Source organism: Oncorhynchus nerka, linkage group LG9a (genome assembly GCF_034236695.1).
Source record: "Oncorhynchus nerka isolate Pitt River linkage group LG9a, Oner_Uvic_2.0, whole genome shotgun sequence".
NCBI classification, from domain to species: Eukaryota; Metazoa; Chordata; class Actinopteri; order Salmoniformes; family Salmonidae; genus Oncorhynchus; species Oncorhynchus nerka.
In genome coordinates, this window is record NC_088404.1 from 52,872,316 (window position 1) to 52,896,955 (window position 24,640).

At 45.8% G+C, this 24,640-nt stretch overlaps 1 protein-coding gene across 3 annotated transcripts in view; it reads right to left on the minus strand.

Moving 5' to 3' along the window:
• LOC115134510 (transcription factor SOX-6-like) overlaps positions 1-24,640 on the minus strand; it is a 174,054-nt gene that overhangs the window by 29,288 nt on the left and 120,126 nt on the right. For 2 of the 3 annotated variants that reach the window (XM_029668558.2, XM_029668556.2), the window contains exons 6-12: positions 21,660-21,832; positions 20,263-20,331; positions 12,429-12,546; positions 9,074-9,150; positions 2,716-2,865; positions 1,484-1,658; positions 538-719 (exon numbers count right to left, since the gene is read on the minus strand). In XM_029668558.2, coding sequence (XP_029524418.1) covers positions 538-719; positions 1,484-1,658; positions 2,716-2,865; positions 9,074-9,150; positions 12,429-12,546; positions 20,263-20,331; positions 21,660-21,832 — 944 coding nt within the window. The remainder of the gene's footprint in view (positions 1-537; positions 720-1,483; positions 1,659-2,715; positions 2,866-9,073; positions 9,151-12,428; positions 12,547-20,262; positions 20,332-21,659; positions 21,833-24,640) is intronic. The other variant, XM_029668559.2, reaches the window with a different exon arrangement.

The following is a 24,640-nucleotide window of genomic DNA, read 5'->3' on the forward strand; positions in this document are numbered from 1 at the left end:
CCCTTTTGCTCCTGTTCCATGATTGACAGATCTGATTGATATTTTTTTCCCGTGGGTGTAGGATTAGGGGGCGGGGGGGGCCAAGAGGTGCTGCTGGACTCAACACCCCCGCCCCCCACCCCCCCTGCTTCACACACATACACACACAGGCACACATGCGCGCACACTGACGGACACACACACGGCCCAGCTGCTGGCAGTTCAAAGCAGTCGGGGCTTCTGGGTGGCCATGTGGACATGAACGAAGTTAGGATCTCAAGAGCACTGGCCAGGGATCCAGAGCAACAACAAAAAGCAGCCATAACAATTTCCCCTTTACAGTACATGCATGACTTGAGAGGAGAAAGTGACAGAATGACAGAATTGGGCTTGCCCTGTGTCAATCTGAGAATGGCGTTACAGGTGCGCACGTGAGAAGACAAGTGTACATTGTTCAGGCTTCTGTCTGCATTGTGAGGCTAATAGCGCTGATTAGATAGTAGCTAGTGTGTGTGTGTGTGTGTGTGCGTGCGTCTTTATCGGTGCCGTGACTCTGACCTTGCTGCCATTGCTGAAACTCATGCCGCTCAGGGCCGTGAGCTTGGCCTCCAGGCTTTGCTGCTGGTGATGAAGCTGTTCCCTCTGGATCTGCTCCCTCATCTTCCTCGCCTCCTGGATGGCGCTCATCACCGCATCCTGGTCCCCAAACAGTGGCGTGGGGTTCAGGCTAGACAGGATGTCTGTGGGCGGGAAGCATTGAGCCCCTGTCAGTGGTCTGATTGTGACGGACAGAGCAGCAGACCGATCTGAAATCACTGCTGTGCGTGAACTCACAGGAAAAGCGTCGGAATCTAAAGGGACACCGACCGCAGCTCCTATTCTTTGAGACATGAGTAGCAATATTGTCAAAATTGTGCCTCGACTGTCCGAAGGTGAGGTGGAGCCGTTACCGTATCGCTTGTACATATCCGGCTCTTTCAGATGAACACGTGTGCCTAGGTGGTTGAGGCTAGGGGTTTATTTTGGGTTAAACAACAGCGTGGGGTGCAAACTTTCCGTTGCCTTCCTTTTCTAACGGGTGGCCAGTCAAAAAAGGTTGAGAAAATAGCACATAGGAAGGAAACGCGAGTGAAGCGGCTCTAGAAGACCGAGCAAAATAGTTTCACCGTAATGAGAGGCTTGAGATTGGGCTTAATCACAGATAGCATAACGGTTTATGTTACAGGGCAGACAATGATGTTAGGAAGTCTCTTGAAACCAAATAACGTGTGCTGGGCTTCACTGCTTCCGCTAACTGGGTCTTTCAGGGGGGCTAACTACAGGGCTTTAGTCTCTCGTAAAAAAAACACAAAAAAACAGGTTTCCTTTGGGGTTGAAATCTCGTGACTTGAACTAGCGGAGGATGCTAGGACTGTTTGTGTGCAGTGTGAAGGGGTTTGTGTACATTTACATGTGTACCTAATGTGAGTGATTGCGCATGCATGTGTGTGTTCCCTGCACCCACCAAGTGAGCCCCTGCCCATGTTGGAGAGGGGGCTGGGGATGCGCCTCTTCCCCATGCTCATGGGCCTGCTCTTGTTGCCAGGGTACAGGCTGTGTGACGGCGAGGATGGGGAGTGGTGGGGCTCGCCAGTCTTGGGTCGGGCTGAGAGATTCAGGGGCTGTGTCGATCCTTCCTCCTGGGGAAGACAGAAGAAAGAGTTGGCGCAGAACTAAGCAAAGGCTGAAAACACACCATGGCCCTGTTACATGGGAAAGGACCAGTATTTTGACGGTGTTATGAAGATATTATAACAAACTGCTTTAAGTGAAGACCTGGTGAAAAACTTGGCTGTTGGTTGGAGAGTGTGTATAATGTGTTTTAGAGTGCGAGAGTGCTTTAAACCTTTTGTGGTGTTCCCCAGGCCACTGTGTTGGGACAGCACATTATTCAGAGGAGGCTACACAGCTATATTTTCAACCTCAGATTGCTACTTGATCAGGTCTTTACTCAATTATCCCCCCTCTCAGGTTGTGGCCATTTATAAATACATTTGATCAATTCAATCAAAAATACAGGGCTGTACTGTTCAGCGCTCAAATTGAAAGTCCCTTAACTATCTCATCATCCAGTAGGGTTGAAAAAAAGCCAATGGGACTTTTGTTGTGGTGTCTTATCCTCTCTCCTAATCCAAAGTTCACGCCTCACATTGAGTTTGTGAGAAATCCCTGGAAGGGGACAACAACTGGAAAAGAGGAAGCCTCTTGTGTGGTGAAGGATACGCTAACAAACATGGATTTAATTTGAAACCGGTCTTGAGGAGAGGAGAAGGAACGTGATTTGGGAGGCTGGGGGGACGAGTGGGATGCCAGTGTGGGCGTTAGCGAGAGTGGAAAGGGGTTAGGGAAGGGTGGACGTTCCAAGGCCAGAGTACTACTGTACAGCTGCGGTGAGTTCTGACTCTGGTCTATTGTGATGCTGGTTGCAGCGACCCCACATAGACACATGGCTCCCATTATTGCCTCGTCGAGTCAGGATTACGAGTATGGTCTCGAGCTCGCTCCAGTGAAAGAGGTCTGAGCCCATGCCAAGCAGCAGCCAGTGCCAATGACTCCATGAGCGTGTGTCTGTGTGTCTCCGTATGAGCGCATACATGTTCACTCCCTTTCACTTGAATCATTGCCGTAGCCAGTGATTCATAGATAACCAAGGTCCAAAACCAAACACACAAAGTCAAGCGTAAAGGGACAGCTGACCTTAATGTGAGTGACAGGACTCGATGCTCTCTTCTTACTCTTCAAGGCAGAGGGCGAGAGGGGGCCTGAGGAGTTTTGAGGCTGCGGCAGGGAGGCCATTTTGGCTCCGGGCGAGATCTGCATGCTGGCCAGCTGGGCAGCGTACAGCTGCTACAAAGGGAGGAAATAGGGAAACCGACAAGTTATTAACATCAGCAGCCAGCCGCTAGTCGGACACTTACTTCCCGCCTCCTCTCTTTTTATGACTCAGTGTATCGTTTTCTTATCCCTGCTTGGCAAAACTCCTGTCTACAATGTGATGTGTGTGTCAGAGCCAACCACACACACACACACACACACACACACACACACACACACACACACACACACACACACACACACACACACACACACACACACAATTCTGAGAGAAAACACAGAGCACTTGTCTTTAGTTGATCGGGTTGAAGCTAGAATGAAAAAGATAACGGTGAACGTTGTTGGAAGAATATGTTTGTTTACCAAGGTTGGGTTCCAGAGAAAGCACATTTAACTCAAATCATCGACGGTGTATCTAAGACGCCAATTCATTCAACTGATGCTTGGAACAGAGGGGCGTATTGATTCATATCAACGCTTGGATCCAGTTTGAGGTTTTGAGTGTTCCTCAAAACTTCAAGTCAGAGAAATGCTTAAAAGTTAAATGACAGAGTACACATGTATATATATTTCTTACTCTTCACAGAATAACTCTTGAGAATCAACCTCAATTCAGTCCAAGACACTTGGTAAATATTTTTTTTTTTAACAATCTAGCAAAGAGAAACACAGAGTCTCTGTCTGAGGTCCAGCAGTCTGAATCAAAGCTCTGACCACTGCCTGAAACCGTTGTCAACCTCCGTCTGAGGACTTGACAACATATCAAAGCCCCAATCCTGCAGGAAAACCACCCAGAAATGGCTTGTGTTCAGCAAAACTTGGCCTGCCTCACTCTCCTCCCTACCTCCTCCTCTCCTCTAATCTCTCCCTTTCGCCACTCTTCTTTAATTTTGTTCTCTCTCCTTCTCTCTTGTATCTTCTCTTCTCCTCTCCCCCCTCCCTCACTCCTCTCTCCCTTCCCCCTTCCCCTCCCCACTCTTCGCTCCCCCCACCCCTCTCCTTCCTCTCTCCCCAGTCTCTCATGGCCCCAGTGTTGTGAGATCTAATTTCACTTCAGTATAAACTGCTAGGCCTCCTGGGAGCTCTGAGGTCCGGGAGGAGGGCGGCAGACACACGAGACCCACCGCAGCGGAGCGGAGGACCGCCGCGCCGTCTTATTCTGGGGTTCAGGCAGTGAGTTGGACGGCCCTCTCCCAAGCCGATATTAAACACAAACAGAAGGTGCCCTCGCCGCAATGAAACAAAGCCCTGATGTCACACCGCTTATTTTCCTTGGAGCGTACGAGGAGCGCCCGGGCCTCTGGCGATATGAGATCTGCGCAAGAATGTGCTTTGAATGACTGGTGGGGCCTCACACGTCAATCATTAGTGGCCGCAAGCGTTACTCGCCGCGGTGCATGGCTGCTGTTCATAAGACTGGGGAGGAGAGGAGAGCTGGGATTTAGGTATCGACGCGGAATGTCTCGGAGGCCCATTGCACATGCACAAACACACACACTGTCTCGCTCTCTACTAAGCACGAATTATGTATGGGAATGAGTAAGACAGTTAGACACCGGAAGTCTGAGTTATGGGCCTCTATACCCAAGTACACTCACACCCACACAAACTAAAACAGGAATGCCCGCCCCTTTAAATATGGCTGCCAAAACAACATCAGACAAGAGCTTCACACATACAGTGCATTCGGAAAGTATTCAGACCCCTTCCCTTTCTCCACATTTTGTTACGTTACAGCCTTATTCGAAAATGAATCAAAAATAAATAAATCCATATAAATTTACACACAATACCCCACAACGACAAAGCGAAAACAGTTATTTTTTAACATTTTACACATTTATTACAAATAAAACAGAAATAGCTTATTTACATAACTATTCAGACCCTTTGCTATGAGACTGGAAACTGAGCTCAGATGCATCCTGTTTCCATTGACCATCCTTGAGATGTTTCTATAACTTGATTGCAGTCCGCCTGTCTATATAAAGTCCCACAGTTGACAGTGCATGCGAGAGCAAATACCAAGCCATGAGGTCGAAGGAATTGTCCGTAGAGCTCCGAGACAGGATTGTGTTGAAGCACAGATCTGGGGAAGGCTACCAAAACATTTCTGAAGCATTGAAGGTCCCCAAGAACACAGTAGCCTCCATCATTCTTAAATGAAAGAAGTTTGGAACCACCAAGACTCTTCCTAGAGCTGGCCGCCCAGCCAAACTGAGCAATTGGGGGAGAAAGGCCTTGGTCAGGGAGGTGACCAAGAACCCGATGGTCACTCTGACAGAGCTCCAGAGTTCCTCTGTGGAGATGGGAAAACCTTTGTGAAGGAAACCATCTCTGCAGCACTCCACCAATCAGGCCTTTATGGTAAAGTGGCCAGACGGAAGCCACTCCTCAGTAAAAGCCACATGACAGCCCGCTTGGAGTTTGCCAAAAGGCACCTAAAGACTCTCAGACCATGAGAAACAAGATTCTCTGGTCTGATGAAACCAAGTCTTTGGACTGAATGTCAAGCGTCACTTCTGGAGGAAACCTGGCACCATCTCTATGATGAAGCATGGTGGTGGCAGCATCATGCTGTAGGGATGTTTTTCAGCAGCAGGGCCAGGGAGACTAGTCAGGATCGAGGGAAAGATAAACAGAGCAAAGTACAGCGAGATCCTTGATGAAAACCTGCTCCAGAGCGCTGAAGACCTTAGACTGGGCGAATGTTCACCTTCCAACAGGACAACGACCTTAAGCACACAGCCAAGACAACGCAGGAGTGGCTTTGGGACAAGTCTCTGAATGTCCTTGAGTGGCCCAGCCAGAGCCCTGATTTGAACCTGATCGAACATCTCTGGAGAGGCCTGAAAATAGCTGTGCAGCGACGCTCCCCACCCAACCTGACATAGCTTGAGAGGCTTTGTAGAGAAGAATGGGAGAAACTCCCCAAATACAGGTGTGCCAAGCTAGTAGCGTCATACCCAAGAAGACTCGAGGCTGTAATCGCTGCAAAAGGTGTTTCAACAAAGTACTGGGTAAAGGGTCTGAAAACTTTGACATTTTTTTACATTCATATTTTTCTAAAAACCTGTTTTTTCTTTCATTACAGAGTATTGTGTGTAGATTGATGAGAAGAACAAGGCTGTAACACAACAACATTTGGAAAAAGTCAAGGGGTCTGAATACTTTACAAATGCACTGTAGATCTGACAAACACGGCCCGTAGTCGACAGTTACTGGGGAGTCAAGCGGTGCAGATTGCCACAGTCATTCTTAGCCACATTGAGTCTCGTAAATGTACAATTTGACTATTGTTTACCTGACATCGACCCTATCTTTGCCAATCGGCATAATTATTTTTTGTCTAACAAACAAAAGCGTAAAAAACAGGCCTTTTTCTCCCTTTTCCCGGGAAAAAAAACACTGTGGGATCGATGGCCGGGCTAAAAGCCAATGTGCAACGTAAACAACGCCAATCGGACCTCTCGCTTTTCAGTAAACCCTGAGGAAAGACAATGCAGTGATTTTCTAAATTACAAATTGACAAACAGTCTTCAAAAAAGACCCCTCGCTGCCTGATTATTGGACGGGAGCTCTGGCAGTTAGTGCTAATTTGACTGAAACTAAATGATGAGTGTCATTTTCCTCCATCCATGCTGGTTTTGATAGCCAGGTTAGTGAAATAGTACGCAAGAGAAAGCATCTTATTGTGCTTTATACATTTGAATCTGAGGGCTGAGTAGTGCTGATCTAGGATCATTTGTTCCTGATAGATAATAATGAATAAGACTACATGGATCCTAGATCTGCCCCTAGGGGGAGTGGGAGAATCCCCTTAGCTAGCTAGGTTTCTATTGATCAGGAAAACAAATGGGGTTTTGTCTTTTTCAGCAGGTTAGCAAGGAGAGAAGGGGGGAAATGGACTGCCTGTCTGCCTGACACTAACTACGGAAAGGCTAAATGAAACACTTCCTGGTGTGTGTGTGTGTGTGTGTGTGTGTGTGTGTGTGTGTGTGTGTGTGTGTGTGTGTGTGTGTGTGTATCGGTGTGTATTCCTATGTGTGTGTGTGTGCGTGCGTGCGCATGCGTGTGTAAACGCATGTGTAAACATTCACAGTAAGCTTGTCATATATATATTGCACACATATGATATGCCCTCTCATACTGTATACTCAAAGCTGAGCCTCATTGAGAACACATCACCACTCCTCAAGTTGAGCCAATGCCCCGAAACATTTAGACTTGACTCTCCTATAAACTTGTGAAAAATCACAAATGTCCTGCCATGAAGGAAATCACATGCAGTAGGACACAAAGATCTGCAAACACGACTTCTCGTGACGACAACAGGAACGTCTGCAAAGCAACTCCATTGCACTCGCATCATTCTTTGATTGAACAATACTGCAGACGCGAGACACCGGCCATAAGGACTGGAAACAATTGTATGACGAAGTTCCCACGGTGGCAAGGGGACATTTAGGTTTGCATTCCAAATGGCACTCTATTCCCTATATAGTGCACTCCTTTTCGACGTGAACCCTATGAGTCCTGGTCAAAAGTAGTGCACTATATATATATATATATATATATATACTTTCTAAAGGGTGCCACTTGGGATGCATACCCCTGGCTCCTAAAACATTCTGCAGCTTGTTGTGCAGGTCATGAATGAGGAAATACGATGAGTGAATTAGCTGTATTCTAGTCCGCTTCCTATGACTTTACCATAAGCGCAACTTATTGTTGACGTAAAATCAATAAAGGGTGTGGAATGCAAGAGACGTGGAGATCAGATCTTGTCTTCCATCTTTAAAGAGTTTTAAATAGAAGCATAACTTTATAGGAGTGTAATGGATTTGGTATTCCTCTTTCTTTCTTTCTTTCTTTCTTCTGACCAATCACATCAGATCTTTTCCAGAGCTGATTTGATTGGTCAAAAGAGCAGTTAGCAGAAAATTGGGCTGACTTTCTTTCTTTCTTTCTTTCATTCCAGCTGTATGCTTACATTTGTCCCCGATACATACAGTAGACAATGACACTGACACTCGTTCATCTGCAGCTCTTTGATTCTCGAACACTATGATAAGAGTAAAAACACACAATTTTTCTCAACGTTGCAGAAACTGTTTCGTACTGCTATGACAAATGGAGCTGTTGAGGCCTGTTACCTATTGTCTGTGTGTCTCTCTGTATCTCGCTTGTGTGTCGTTTTTTCATCTCACAGTGTCTATCTTTCATTTCACACTGTGTCAATTTGTCTCTCTCTGGCTGCGTTTACACAGTTAGCCGAATTCGGATATTTTTCCCCCACTAATTGCTCTTTTGACCAATCAAATCAGCTCTGAAAAAGATCTGATGTGAACAGATCTGATGTGATTGCTCAAAAGACCAATTAGTGTGTGTGGGGGGGGGGGGGGGGGGGAGATCCGAATTGGGCTGCCTGTGTTAACACAACCTTTGTGTCTCTGTGTCTCGCTGTGTCTCGCTGTGTCCCATTGCGTCACACGATGTCTCTTTTTTTTGCCGGCTATGTCTCGCTGTCATCTCACTGTGTCCTCGCCGTGACTCGTCTCTCAGGCGGCAGAGCTACATAGGAAGCAGAGCCTGGCCTGAGAGAGGAAGACTGTCCTGTTCTTCGTCTTCTTGTGTAGCCATGTTCTATGATAGCTGTTATCTATACGTGCCAATTGCTAACCACAGGTGTCAAGCACCCATAAAAAAAAAGATGACGAATTGCCTAGGCCAGGTGCTGTGCTGGTGGGTTGGAACACCAAAGTGATTTATCACATTGGCCTTTGTTTGACTCTGCCCGACATGTTTCAGAGATTAATAGCGTTAGTCTATAGGATTTGGTAAACATGGGAGTCTATAGGGGGTTGATTAGTTAGCATTGTCGCTGATGCCGAGTTAGTTTGTTAGGGTTCGACTGTTTCACAAACTGATAATAACATTGGCTTATTGGGATCTACCCTCTAGAAGTAATTCCCTCCGCGGGGGAAAAAATGAAATAAATCAACTTTTGCACCTGGTGCAGATATTTGGTAGGCCTAAATCTGGCACTTTAAATACTTGTTAGCATATTAGCATCTTTCCTTTGTGGAGCAGCACATGGGGGTGTAGGGTGAAGTTGCCCCTAGATGCTGATGGTTAAGGTTAGGATGGGGGGGGGGGGGGGGGCTGGTCCTAGATCCTACGGGAAACGTTTCACTGCAGGAGCAGCACATGGGCCTACCTGATGGAGCGGGCTCAGTCCTGAAGCGGCTGCAGCTGCCATTGTGGATGGAATGAACTGCATGGGGTAGTTCTCACCTGACAGGAGGGGAGAGACAACACAACACACAGCATGGGATGAGACAAGGGAGTTTACCACACCGAGAGAAAGCCTGCACCCCTCCCCACTCCAGACCCATTCGCTCACTCTGGTTCTCTCTCTCTTTTGTTTGTTTGTTTGACTCATTCCTGTAGGTGGCTTCCCTAAATGTCTAGTTCTTCCACAACAAAAAATACAATTAAAATACTGTCACAAAAAAAAAGAAAAGATAACCACAGGCCACGCCTCCTTGAGGGATAACTTTATTACTGAGTTGTATCATTTTTTATTCCATCTCCTCTCTCAAAGATGTCTTATGTTCTTGCGTTAGGTTTTACAAGAGTAAAAACGCTAGAATGTATTATTTTGAGCCCCATAAAGTATTCCAGTATTCCAGGGTGGTTTTATTTGGCCCCCAAATTTCCTGACCAAAAAAACATACAGATTTGCTGTACAAACACCAGGAAATCAGCTCCAAGTGATTAACATTTAGGAAACGTGTTCCCAAGTATTCCCACGCATAATAGAGAGACACGTGATCGTCTACAAGGTTCGAAATTATCATGTTTTCCTCAAATATCTATTTGTGCTTCTCGTGGTCAATTTGCAGTCTACTCATTATTTGCAATTACATTCCGGACTTCACGGAAAAAAACAAAGTTCTATTTCCTTCGCTAGATCTCACAGCTAAACTACAGCCTACAAGAGCCTCAAACTCATTTCCTGTTAGAAATTAGCACATTGATTGAAGATCATCATATCCTCCTGCTGATGGGACTATTTTACTCCTGTGACGTAACTGGTCAAATTAAGGACCCCACATCTGTATTGCGTGTGCAGTGTCTAGAACTGCGTCCCAAAATAGCACCCTAATTGCCGACATAGTGCACTAGAAGTCTTACGGTAACGTAATGCATTATATAGGGAATAGGTGCCCATTCGGGACAAATCCTGGGCCTTGGAATGTGTGAAAGAATGGAATGTGGAAAAGGAAGAGTAGAAAATGGAAAGCAGGTGGTGACTAGAATACTGCCTTGGGAATACCATGTACTCCAGGGAGAGGGAGTCTGTTGTGGGTGTGTGTGTGTGTGTGTGTGTGTGTGTGTGCGCGCGTGTGTGTGAAAATTCATGCCACATATGTGTTGTGCAACTGACATGCTTTCAGCGCCTCATGACCAGCAACATTCCACCGTTCACAATAGCCAATCTATTGCTCCTTAAATGACCAACCAGGAAGTGAACAGGAAGTGAGCCTTGTCTCACACAGGTTTCTGCTGATCTCATGGGCAACAGAAGTACAAGCAAGATACGGAGAAAGAGTGTGAAATACTGCAGGAGGACGAGAGAGAGAGAGAGAGAGATAGAGACTGAGAGAGAAAGAGCGATAGACAGAAAGAGAGAGCGAGAGAGAGAGAGAGAGAGAGAGAGAGAGACAGAGAGACAGAGAGAGAGACAGAGAGAGAGAGAAAGAGTGATAGACAGACAGAGAGAGCGAGAGAGAGAGAGAGACAGAGAGAGAGAGAGAGAGAGAGAACCTAGATCTTAGACAGAGAACCTGTCTTAGACAGAGAACCTAGACAGTAAATCTCAGTAAGACCAAAATAATGGTGTTCCAAAAAAGGTCCAGTCGCCAGGACCACAAATACAAATTCCGTCTAGACACTGTTGCCCTAGAGCACACAAAAAGCTATACATACCTTGGCCTAAACATCAGCGCCACAGGTAACTTACACAAAGCTGTGAACGATCTGAGAGACAAGGCAAGAAGGGCATTCTATGCCATCAAAAGGAACATAAATTTCAACATACCAATTAGGATCTGGCTAAAAATACTTGTATCAGTCATAGAGCCCATTGCCCTTTACGGTTGTGAGGTCTGGGGTCCGCTCACCAACCAAGCCTTCACAAAATGGGACAAACACCAAATTGAGACTCTGCATACAGAATTTTGCAGAAATATCCTCCGTGTACAATGTAAAACACTAAATAATGCATGCAGAGCAGAATTAGGCCGATACCCACTAATTATCCAAATCCAGAAAAGAGCTGTTAAATTCTACAACCACCTAAAAGGAAGCGATTCCAAAACCTTCCATAACAAAGCCATCACCTACAGAGACATGAACCTGGAGAAGAGTCCCCTAAGCAAGCTGGTCCTACAGCAGCACAATTAGACCCAACCAAATCATGAGAAAACAAAAAGATAATTACTTGACACATTGGAAAGAATTAACAAAAAAACAGAGCAAACTAGAATGCTATTTGGCCCTAAACAGAGAGTACACAGTGGCAAAATACCTGTCCACTGTGACTGACCCAACCTTAAGGAAAGCTTTGACGATGTACAGACTTAGTGAGCATAGCCTTGCTATTGAGAAAGGCCGCCGTAGACAGACCTGGCTCTCAAGAGAAGACAGGCTATGTGCACACTGCCCACAAAATGAGGTGGAAACTGAGCTGCACTTCCTAACCTCCTGTCCAACGTATGACCATATTAGAGATACATATTTCCCTCAGATTACACAGATCCACAAAGAATTCGAAAACACATCCAATTTTGATAAACTCCCATATCTACTGGGGGAAATTCCACAGTGTGCCATCACAGCAGCAAGATTTGTGACCTGTTGCCACAAGAAAAGGGCAACCAGTGAAAAACAAACACCATTGTAACAACCCATATTTATGCTTATTTATTTTCCCTTGTGTTCTTTAACCATTTGTACATTGTTACAACACTGTATATATATATAATATGACATTTGTAATGTCTTTATTGTTTTGAAATTTCTGTATGTGTAATGTTTACTGTTAATTTATATTGTTTATTTCACTTTTGTATATTATCTACCTCACTTGCTTTGGCAATGTTAACACATGTTTCCCATGCCAATAAAGCCCCTTGAATTTAATTGAGAGAGAGACAGAGAGAGGGAGAGTGAGAGAGAGAGAGATAGAGACAGAGAGAGAGAGAAAGAGAGAGAGATAGAGACAGAGAGAGACAGAGACAGAGAGAGAGAAGAGAGAGAGAGAGAGAGAGAGAGAGAGAGAGAGAGAGAGAGAGAGAGAGAGAGAGAGAGACACTAAGGGCCACATCTTAACTTGAAACAAACACATAGAACGGAAATATTTCATTTGGGTGTGTGTCTATGTGTGTGTGTGTGTGTGTGTGTGTGTGTGTGTGTGTGCGTGTGTCTGCGTGTGTGTGTGTGTGTCTGCGTGTGTGTGTGTGTGTGTGTGTGTGTGTGTGTGTGTGTGTGTGTGTCTGCGTGTGTACCTGGCTTGTAGGACATGTTCGGTGGGAAGAGGAAGCCCTGCTGTGCGGCAGCGGCCGCCATAGATCGCTGGTCGTGAGGAAACACTGGGATCATCAGAGGAGGCATGTGACCCTGCACCTGAGAGAGCGAGAGAGAGTTTATTAGTTTTGGTGTACTAATGACTATTCTGATTCATATGTCTATATGTCTTCTCTTCTTCTGTTTCTGTTTCTAATAAATGTTTCTTAGTGTGTTTATGTTTCCAATGTTGAATTGTTCATAATAATTTTTTTTTTATTATGCCAATAAAGCAATGAAATGTTATTGAGAGACAGAGAGGAGGGAGAGACAGATGGGGAGTGAGAAAGACAGAGAGGAGGGAGAGAGATAGAGAGACATAGACAGATGGGGAGGAAGAGAGACAGAGGAGGGAGAGAGACAGAGAGGGGGAGAGAGAGAGAGAGGAGGGGGAGAAACAGAGAGGAGGGAGAGAGACAGAGAGGAGGGAGAGAGACAGAGGGGGGAGAGAGACAGAGAGGAGGGAGAGAGAGAGGAGGGAGAGAAACAGAAAGGAGGGAGAGACAGAGGGGGGAGAGAGACAGAAAGGAGGGAGAGAAACAGAAAGGAGGGAGAGAGACAGAGAATGGAGAGAGACAGAGAGGAGGGAGAGAGACAGAGAGGAGGGAGAGAGACAGAGAGGAGGGAGAGAGACAGAGAGGGGGGATAGGGAGAAAGATAGAAGAGTATTTTGATTCTGTGGCACTATCATCACATCCAAAAAGCATATTGCCCACAATTCACATGCTCATATCTTCCAGAGAGAGTGAGGTAAGAGAGTAGGCACTTACGCACGCGCGCGCACACACACACACACACACACACACACACACACACACACACACACACACACACACACACACACACACACACACACACACACACAGAGAGAATAGAGTTCAAAGGGGGCCTGACACAGAGACCTTCACACAAACACAGGAGCAGAGGAGTGAAGGGTCAACTTGGGAGGAAGAAAAGAAAACAGCAGTTTCCCTGGGAAAGTCAACATAATGCTGTGTGTGTGTGTAGTTTATTTTATCTGACCCTGAAAGCTCTCAAAGTGGGGGTTTAAGTTAGCATCAAAGTAGTTAAAGTAATGAGGTTGGTATTGAATGGACGACTAGATCGTATCAAAGACAAGCCTGAGGGTTTTCTCTTTTGAGTAATCTATTAGTACTATATGTATGCACAGTTAATGAGCTCTCTCTCTCTCTCTTTCTCTCTCTCCCCCTCCCCCTCTCTCTCCCTCTCTCTCTCTCATCATCATCATCATAATAATCAGTGACACTCTCTGATTATCTGACCTTACTTCTTTTTTTATATTTTTAACCTGAAATTATCGCTGGAAATGGAAAGTAACGTTGTGGTCCAGTCAGGCAGAAGTAGAAGTGGAGAAAATATAAGGGGAACATGTGTGGCTGATTTTGTTAAATGAGTGGCGTGTCTCTAGGGTGTGAACTCAAAGAGCATGGGTGAACAGGAGAGCAGACACAAACAACCCGGCCTTGACTGTGTCTGTGCAGCGTGTGTGTGCTTCTCTCAAAGACTGCGGAGGGCTTTTCTTGATTGCCATCTCTTGGAAGGCCCTATAAGGTTCCCTCTCACTGCACACACAGGAGGCCCAGACACAAAGACACACACATACACACACACACAGACGTCTTGTGACATCACCGAGAGACCAGGGCGAGAATGACGGGGAGAAGAAAAGTCTGCGTGTCCAAGTGGAGGGGAAAGTGGGACTGAATGCTCCATTCATTGTGTTCCTCTGGGAATGCCTTGACTCCCCTCCACCAGTACAAACACAAAGCGCAGGCCTTCTTCTAGGGGGAGAGAGGGATGAATGGATTGCCCTGCTCTCCCCGAGCCATAAGAAAAACATAGGGCCCCCTTCCCCAACTACCCACCAGACACACACACACACACACGTATGCACACGCAGACACACACATGCATACATGGTATTAATGGTCCTACTGTGTAAAGGGTGGGGTGGGAGGCGGGGGCAGTAACGTGTGTGTGTGTGTGTGTGTAAGGTTGGGGACTGAGAGAGTGTGAATGTGTATGTGAAAGAGGTGGGGGGGGGGGGGTGAAGAGAAAGAAAGAGGGAGTACGCATATGTGTCTGCGAGATAGATTCCTGTCCGTCTGCATTTTTTGGGGGGTCTAGTTTAGGCTGGTAGGCAGAGTTACTGTTTGTATGCTTTACACCCACACATTCATATCAGCAGCTTTTAAGACATGTTCTAAGTCAGTGTTTCCAGCTCCTGGTCCAGGGGGCCCAAAGAGACGCTTCTTTTCTTTCTTTTTCTTTTTTTAAAACTCTAGCACTAACACACCTGATTTAACCAGTTATGCATTAGGGGGCGCTATTAAAATTTTGGGATGAAAAACGTTCTCGTTTTAAACAAGATATTTTGTCACGAAAAGATGCTTGACTATGCATATAATTGACAGCTTTGGAAAGAAAACACTCTGACGTTTCCAAAACTGCAAAGATATTGTCTGTGAGTGCCACAGAACTAATGCTACAGGCGAAACCAAGATGAAATTTCATACAGGAAGTGCGACAGATTTTGAATGCGCTGTGTTCCAATGTCTCCTTATATGGCTGTGAATGCGCCAGGAATGAGCCTACACTTTCTGTCGTTTCCCCAAGGTGTCTGCAGCATTGTGACGTATTTGTAGGAAAATCATTGGAAGATTGACCTTAAGAGACTACATCTACCAGGGTCCTCTGTTGCAATTATTGCGTAATCTCCAGCTGCGTGTATTTTTCGTTTGCTTCGAGGAGAAACACAGCTGCCACAAATTTTTATTTTATTTTACTAGGCAAGTCAGTTAAGAACAAATTCTTATTTTCAATGACGGCCTAGGAACAGTGGGTTAACTGCCTGTTCAGGGGCAGAACGACAGATTTGTACCTTGTCAGCTCGGGGATTTGAACTTGCAACCTTTCGGTTACTAGTCCAACGCTCTAACCACTAGGCTACCCTGCCGCCCCATGATTTATCATCGAATTGATATGTGAAAAACACCTTGAGGATTGATTCTAAACAACATTTGGCTAAGAAAAATGTTTCTGTCGATATTATGGAGTTAATTTGGTAAAAAGTTCGTCGTTGTAGAGACTGCATTTTTGGATTTTTTTCTTAGCCAAACGTGATGAACAAAACGGAGCGATTTCTCCTACACAAGTAATCTTTTTGGAAAAACTGAACTTTTGCTATCTAACTGAGAGTCTCCTCATTGAAAACATCCGAAGTTCTTCAAAGGTAAATGATTTTATTTGAATGCTTTTTTTGTTTTTGTGAAAATGTTGCCTGCTGAATGCTAGGCTTAATGCTATGCTAGCTAACAATACTCTTACACAAATGCTTGTGTAGCTATGGTTGAAAAGCATATTTTGAAAATCTGAGATGACAGTGTTGTTAACAAAAGGCTAAGCTTGTGAGACAATATATTTATTTATTGCGATTTTCATGAATAGGAAAAAGTTGCGTTATGCTAATGCGTTATAGTTGAAGTATTTTTCTGTTGATTTCTCAGCCAAGCAGGATGAACAAACGTGACGTTTTTCGCCTACAAAACTATTATTTTTGGAAAAAAGGAACATTTGCTATCTAACTGGGAGTCTCCTGAGTGAAAGCATCTGAAGTTCTTCAAAGGTAAATGATTTCATTTGGTTGCTTTTCTTATTTTTGTGAAAATGTTGCCTGCTGCCAGCACAGCGTAGCATAGCATTATGCCATGCTAAACTTACACAAATGCTTGTCTAGCGTTGGCTGTAACGCATATTTTGAAAATCTGAGATGACAGTGTTGTTAACAAAAGGCTAAGCTTGTGTTTGAATATATTTATTTTATTTAATTTGCGATTTTCATGAATACGAAACGTTGCGTTATGGTAATGTGCTTGAGGCTATGATTACGCTCCCGGATACGGGATTGCTCGTCGCTAGAGGTTAAATCCTCGTCAAGCCTTTGATTACAGATTTCAATCAGGTGTGTTAGCACCCCTTCGGCTTCCACGAGAACAGGATTGGGAAACACCTCCGAAAGCGCAGAGGTCGTTTCCATCTGAAATCACATTTATCCAACCCCGGAAATGGTGTTTCTTCCCGAAGGAACTCACGATTGTCTAATGTGGTGTATGTGCACGTGTGTGTGTGTGTGCGTAACAAATGTGCGTTACTCATTTCCCGAACACGTGTAAATATCCTCTGTGCGCATTGCCAGCAACATTGGCTCCAGACAAATCCCTTACCAGCCAATCACCATGATGGCTCACACTTCCTGTCATTTTCCATAGTTGCTGAGTTTGTTTCGACATTACAGTCGGCCACTGGCTTTCCGAGCCATTGTGTCCCGTCCTGCTTGCTGAGGCTATTGAACAAGACATTTTATACCTAATTGTTAAAGAGCGACGACATTAGCTACTGGGCAAGGACAAGGTCAGGTTTAAGGGAGAAAAGAGAACGAGGAAGTAAAATATAACTTTTTTTTTTTTTTAAGTGACAAAAGAAAACCTTTGAGGAGAAGGTGTGGAGGCTAAAAAAAAAAGAAGGGTGGAAACCGGCTTGATAAGGAATCTAAAAAAAAGAAACCCTTGGGGAAACAGTAACGTGGAGAAGAGGAACAAATGAGCGGAGGTGAGGAGCGCTCAAAGGCAAGGAGCAGATGCATTTCCTCCTAGAGGAGGTGAAGAACGAGAGAGGGATGAGGAGTAAAAAAAAAAACATTTTAAAGTGAGGGGAGAAAAATGAAAGCAAGAGGAGATGATTGAAGAACTGAAGGGGACAGAATGAAGTGTGGGTTTGCAGTCATTAATTAGGCCTGTTAGCTTTTGCCCGGGATCTGTAGTCTGGGCCTGCCTCTGTGGCCCTGCGGAAACCAAGATAATATGAGACACATTAAGGGCTCACTTAACAAAGACACATGCCTGTCAACCACCGTGACGAACAAAGGAAGGGGCACCCTCACTCACCCAGAGTGTACGTGTGTGTGTGTGTGTGCGTGTGTGTGCGTGCGTGCGTGCGTGTGTGTGTGCGTGCGTGTGTGTGTGTGTGCGTGTGTGCGTGTGTGTGTGTGCGTGTGTGCGTGTGTGTGTGTGTGTGTGTGCGTGTGTGTGTGCGTGTGCGTGTGCGTGTGTGTGCGCGTGTGTGTGCGTGTGTGTGCGCGTGCGTAACCAAATATTTCACCATGAGGCTGTCGGAAGCTTTCCGTTAACCCTTGGAAGTTCCCTGCTGCTTCTACAGGCCATTTAAAAACCAAATGACAGGAAACCAGTGTCACTTTGAACTGGGCTCTCCCTCACCGTAAAGCGCAAGACTGGTAAAAAAAACAACAACATTACAACAAGAGAAAGGAAAACAACTTTGACATAAGCGGTTGTACTTTTGGATTCGCGAAAAGGGAAAAGTTGGGTAATTTCCAGTCCTCCAAAATGCTAGGGATTTAGGACTTGGGCAATTGAATTTACTCCAACCTGGGAACCTGGGAAGTACAGGTGTGAACCCGGGGAACATCGATCATGCTGATCTCGTCAAAATGCCGTGAAACGCTGTCTCCCCCAGAAGTACAGTGGGGGCCCCCGCGTCCCAAATGGCACCCTATTCCCTAGGCAGTGCACTATATAGGGAAGAGGGTGCCATTTGGGACGCAGGCCAGGGAATGAACCCCAAACAGTAGCCCTTGGTCAGTCCCTTCAGAGCATTGGTCCCCAGTAGCCTGGAAGGAGAAGCAGGCCTGGAGTCGATCAGTAGAAGCAGACGGACTGTTCTTGTGGTGCCGGGCTGCATGTATGTTTAAGGCCAAAACACTTTCAACACTGCATAAACAGCCAGGACCCCAGCGGCCGGGCTCTAAAGTGAATCCATATTTCAAGGCATTGTGTTCTACAGCTGGAGTTAAGATTATAATACATATATAGGCTACTTCGAGAATAGAATAGGAGTAATCCTACTCATTAGAATAATGTTATTTCTAATAATGACACATTTTATGCAGTGATTTCCATGGACCCTAATAAGCTTTTATTTCCTCACTAAGCATTGGCCGCTGCTTGTATGAAATGCATTGCGTTAGAAGTCAATGAACGTAATTTCCCTATACTCGTTATCCCCTATTACACTCCACTAGAGTCACGACTGGTATAAACTGGTAGCAATAATAATAATCACAATTGATTATTCCTAATCACTGTTCAAGACTGTTCAAGACACACAAGGGCATTCGTTGTACACAGCAACCAAAGCTTACTTAAGTCACGCTCGTTATAAAGAGTGGACCAAGATGCAGCGTGGTATGGTTCCATCCTCTTTATTAGGTAGTGAAACTCAAAGAAAACAATAAATGCAAACCGAAACGTGCCGCTGCTATAGTGCTCACAGGCGACACATACATCGTCAAGATCCCACAAAGCACAAAGGGGAAATGGCTGCCTAAATATGATCCCCAATCAGAGACAACGATAAACAGCTGCCTCTGACTGGGAACCATACCAGGCCAACATAATTATAATTACCTAGATGACCCAGCCTAGTCACACCCGACCTAACCAACATAGAGAATAAAAAGCTCTCTATGGTCAGGGCGTGACAACTTAGCTCTTTCAAAAGGACTTAGCATGTTTAAGAGTATTTACAACTGTATGCCAGACATGGGTTCAAATACTATTTGAAATCATTTCAAATAATTGATCTGTGCTTGACTGAGCTTTCCTGTTGCAATGGAACCAATAGAAAAGTCTGAAGTGTAAAACCCCACCCACTTGACACTCCAGCCAGACTTAAAGCAAAGGCTCAAAGTGTTTGAAAGATTTCGAAACAGAATTTGAACCGAGGTCTGCCGATCATGTTCGCACTTCTTAATTAACAGCAGCAGACATGCCAAAACGTTACTTCTCTCAACAACACCAAAACAAACTGTAGCCTAAGGACACATTGAGGCCACGTGATCATAAAGACTAGTAGTTTTGCTGTCACACACAGACTCTCCCCGAGAGCCGGTCCTAATGAACTCAGATCTGTGGTTTATTAAAAGCAGAGAGGAGGAGGAGGGGGGGGGGGGGGCTTGTTAAAAGCAGAACACCTCCAGAGCTGCAGAGCACAAGGGGCCCTGGCTCACTGCCTTCCCCAGCCACGGCGTGCCTTTTCTGGGGTGTGTGAGAGGGAAGAAGCTCCCCTGTCTGGGTCAGTGTCTCTGCAACCAGTCAGCGCCAGCGGTGAAGACGGGACAGTGGGAAAAGTTAGAGTCTGGTGAAGAGGGAGTATGAGCGAGAACTCTGTCACGATAGAAGGAACGCGAATGAAGGAGAAAAGAGGTGGATATAGGTGAGAGTGAAAGAGGAGAGAGACATGGAGTGGGAGGGATGGGATTTGGGGTAGCAAGTAGCTAGAGAAAAATAGATGACCAGTATGTATGATTGAGCGAATTTAGAGGAATGAAAGTGTGGAGAAAGGAAGGAAAAAAAGATGTTGATAAACGGAAGAGGTAGCAGAGAGAAGTCGGTAGTAGGGACTCCGGGGACAGTGTATTGATCTAGGGATGATCAATGACCCAGCAATTGATCCCATAAACAGGTCAATTACAGGGGCCATCGTATGTGTGTGTGTGTATTCGGGTGCGCGCACATGTGCGTGTGTATGTGTGTGTGTGTGTATGTGCCCGAACACATTCGGGTGCGCGCACATGTGCGTGTGTATGTGTGTGCGTGCACACGTGTGTTTAAGTGTGTGTGCGTATGAACACATGACTAAGATGGAAGAGAAGGAGCACAGTAAGCAGTGGGCACTGACCTGTATCTGCTGCTGGAGAACGTTGATCTTATGCTGCTGCTGCAGGAGCTGCTGCTGCTGCGTCGTAATCTGGAGGGAGGCACAAATGAGACACGAGTGAGAAGAGGAGATACCGAGGTATTGACCAACGACAGAAGAGAGGGAATAACATCCTTTAAAAGCTCGGGTTTTGAGTTTGAACATGGCAATCTGGGGAGACAGAGCAGAGTGAGACAAGGACGAGACGACAATTCGAAAATAATGAGATGTCGACGATGCGCTGGAGTGGACACAAGGGAAAATACAGAGTGACGCGTAAAAGGTGAGAGTTTTGAGTTTGAACATAGCAAGACTAGGCATACAAGACAGACAGAACAGAGTGAGGCAAGAACGAGACAAGAACAAGACATGAAAGAACAAAGTGAGACAAAAGGGATGAGATGACGGGAAAGAAGAGAATTGAAGCTTGAACATATCTTTATTTTTGACATTGGGTGACAGAAGATAGACAGGATACTTCAGTGAGAAACATGAGAAGCAACAGGAGGGAAAGGAGGGAAAGGGCTGAGACTGGGTGAGTCCCAAAATTTGACAAAGGCGGAAATATTGGGAGACAAGAGAGAACAGAGTGGGTTATATAACCCAAATCAACACTGGCAGTAGCACGTGCTGAAGCGACGCTATCAGTCAACAGTGAAGCAGTGAGATTGACATGTTTACGACCCTGACTGACACAAGCCTGCCTCCTCCTTGGCTACCTGTCACCAGGGGCGGAGCCTAGGCAGTGACAGACAGTTGCAATTCTACAAAAACGGAGTGTATATTCACTCAACGAGAATACAAAACAGCTGCCCCATTTTTGAAAAGTTATTTGATATATATTTGTATTTATATAATTACAGGCTGTCCATTATGGGACGTCGCTCATCCGAACATGTGTCAAGATTCATTTAGGCAAGGCTTCTCAGTGGCGTCAATATAGGTCATTACCCCGTCATGTCTGAACAGCTAAATAGCAGGCCAATTTAGAAATCTGTCTATTAATCACACTCACTTTTCTTTTGTGATGGAATGTTGTCTCATAATGGGGTGATGGGAATAAAGTACTTGTCCAAACATAATCTCTCTCTCTCTCTCTCTCTCCCTACCTGCCTCCCTCCCTCCCTCCCTGCCTCCCTCCCTGCCTCTCCCCCTCCCTCCCTCCCTGCCTCTCCCCCTCCCTCCCTCCCTCCCTGCCTCTCTCTCTCTCTCCCTCCCTGCCTCTCTCCCTCCCTCCCTCCCTGCCTCTCTCTCTCCCTCCCTCCATGCCTCTCTCTCTCCCTCCCTCCCTCCCTGCCTCTCTCTCTCCCTCCCCCCTCTCTCCCTCCTTCCCTTCCTGTCTCCCTCCCTCCCTCCCCGCTTCCCTCCCTCCCTCACACCTGGTCCTGCTGCTGACGGGCCAGCTCCATTTGCTGCCTCTGCTTCTCCATCTGTGAGACGGCCATCTTCTTCTGCTCGTCGTGGGCCGCCAGGAGCTGCTCCCGCAGGCTGATGAGCTGGCCAATCATGGTCGAAAGCTGACGCTCCTTCTCCTCCAAACTCTCTGGGGTACCTGACGGAGAGCGAGAGTTGGGGGTTAGAAGGATGGAGGGAGAAGGAGAGGGGGGTGGAAATGTCGACGAAATCGCCGTCATATAAGTGAGATATAAATGTATACATAATCATCTTCAATTTGTTATATTCATTTCATCTACACGGTCTCCCATCTCTGAATCGTTCCACTTGAGTGGCCCTGACCTCTGCTTGAGAGCCCTTGGTTCCCTATGGTGTAGTAGGTCAGGGCGTGACTAGGGGGTGTTCTAGTGTGTCTATTTCTGTGTTGGTGCTAATATGGTTCCAATTAGAGGCAGCTGTTTATCGTTGCCTCTGATTGGGGATCATATTTAGGTAGCCATTTCCCCACCTGTGTTTGTGGGATATTGTTTGTGTTTAGTTGCCTGTATGCACGTCATGACTTCACGTTTTGTTTGTTTCACGGAGATTCAAAATACGTGAACTATACTCATGCTGCGCCTTGGTCCACTCATTTTCAATTACATATGTATGCTATTGAATTGCAGGCTAATATCAATAGCTTTATCCAGATGCACTAACTACAGTAATAGCGTATCTACAATAAGCCCAAGAGTGGAATATACTTGATGACTCTCTGTTCCATCTACTGTAACTTGATTTGGTCTGCGTCCCAAACGGCACCCTATTCCCTATGCAGTGCACTACTTTTGACCAGGGCCCATAGGGCTCTGGCCAAAAGTAGTGCACTATGTAGGGAATAGGGTGCCATTAGGGACAAAGTCTAGGTCTGCATATATCAAAGACAACTGTTTCCTCTCTTCATTCTTTTCGTTCACTTTCTTGGCTCTCTCACACTCCTCTCTTCCCTTGTTTTTGCCATTACTTTCCCAAAATTAACTTGAGTCTATTTTCTCTCTGGCCGGTTCCTCTCTTTCGTTTGTATTCTCTTCCACTTTTCCTTCTCCTCCCTCCCTTCTTCCACTCTCCCCGCTCCCCCTTTTATCACTCTTATCCTTTCTTAATTCAAGGTGTACTGTTTCCAATAATGTTATATTCTCATCAAAGCAAAAAAACACAAGATAAATGCATGTTTGCTCACTGCTCAGATATATTTTTTCCAACAGCTAGTGGAATGTAACCAACAGAAAGGCTAGCACTGGCTAGCAGAGAAGACTAGTAGAAAAGACTAGCGGAACAGTCTGGCATTGTAGGCTAGCGCTGACGCTAAATGTCTAATTAGCCATGCTAGTTCTGATGCTAAATGGCTAGTTGGCTATACCAGCTCTGATGCTAAAATCATCTTTCAATTCAATAAAACTTTATTTATCCCCTCAGGGGTAATTACAAAAGGCAAGTCAGTTCCAAGTAAATAAATTAGGACAAGGGCCAATCATTTCAAACACAGACAGAAAATCTCTGATAATGATGTTACCACCAGGCTGCATAGAGATCAACCAAGGGGCTGCACATGTGACTAAGGCTCAATCCCAACACCCCTCCCTCCCGCCCTCATTTTTGAGTGTCCCTTGATGGGGGAGTGGCAGAGCAACTGGTGGAGCGCTAAATAAGGCCTAGGGAATGGGACATCACGACATCAAGGCATCCCTCACGCATATCAGAAACTGCCAATGGATACCACCATTCATTGACCACGAGACTTGTGTTTTTCACAATGCCTGTACTGGTGACAGTATTAGCTTTCCATATATTTCTCATGCAACAAATATGCACTTACTACCATACGAGCAACAACTGAGAACAGCAGAACAACAATGTGCCCGTACGCTGTAGACCACACTACCTACCATTAGAGCGTTCTCATCTGTATTCTTTGTAGCTGTTTTACATACCACCACAGTCAGAGGCTGACACTAAGACAGCATTGAATGAGCTGTATTGCGCCATAAGCAAACAAGAAAACGCTCACCCAGAGGCGGCGCTCCTAGTAGTCGGGAACTTTAATGCAGGGAAACTTAAATCCGTTTTACCAAATTTCTATCAGCATGTTAAATGTGCAACCAGAGGAAAAATAATTCTGGACCACCTATACTCCACACACAGAGATGCATACAAAACTCTCCCTCACCCTCCATTTGGCTAATCTGACCATAATTCTATCCTCCTGATTCCTGCTTAGAAGCTCAAATTAAAGCAGGAAGCACCAGTGACTAGATCAATCAAAAAGTGTTCAGAGGAAGCCGATACTAAGCTACAGGACTGTTTTGCTAGCACAGACTGGAATATGTTCCGGGATTCCTCCGATGGCATTGAGGAGTACAACACATCAGTCATGGACTTCATCAATAAGTGCATCGATGACATCGTCCCCACAGTGACCGTACATACATACCCCAACCAGAAACCATGGAGCTAAAGGCTAGAGCTGCCGCTTTCAAGGAGCGGGACTCTAACCCGGACTCGATCCCGCTATGCCCTCCGACGAACCATCAAACAGGCAAAGTGTCAATACAGGACTAAGATCGAATCGTACTACACCGGCTCTGACACTCGTCAGATGTGGCAGGGCTTGCAAACCATTACAGACTACAAAGTGAAGCACAGCCGAGAGCTTCCCAGTGACACAAGCCTACCAGATGAGCTAAACTACTGGAAGACTGTGTGATCACACTCTCCACAGCTGATGTAAGCCCTTTAAACAGGTCAACATTCACAAGGCCGCAGGGCCAGACGGATTACCAGGACATGTACTCCAAGCATGCGCTGACCAACTGGCAAGTGTCTTCACTGACATCTTCAACCTCTCCCTGTCCGAGTCTGTAATACCACCATAGTCCCTGTGCCCAAGATCACTAAGGTAACCTGCCTAAACGTCTACCAACCCGTA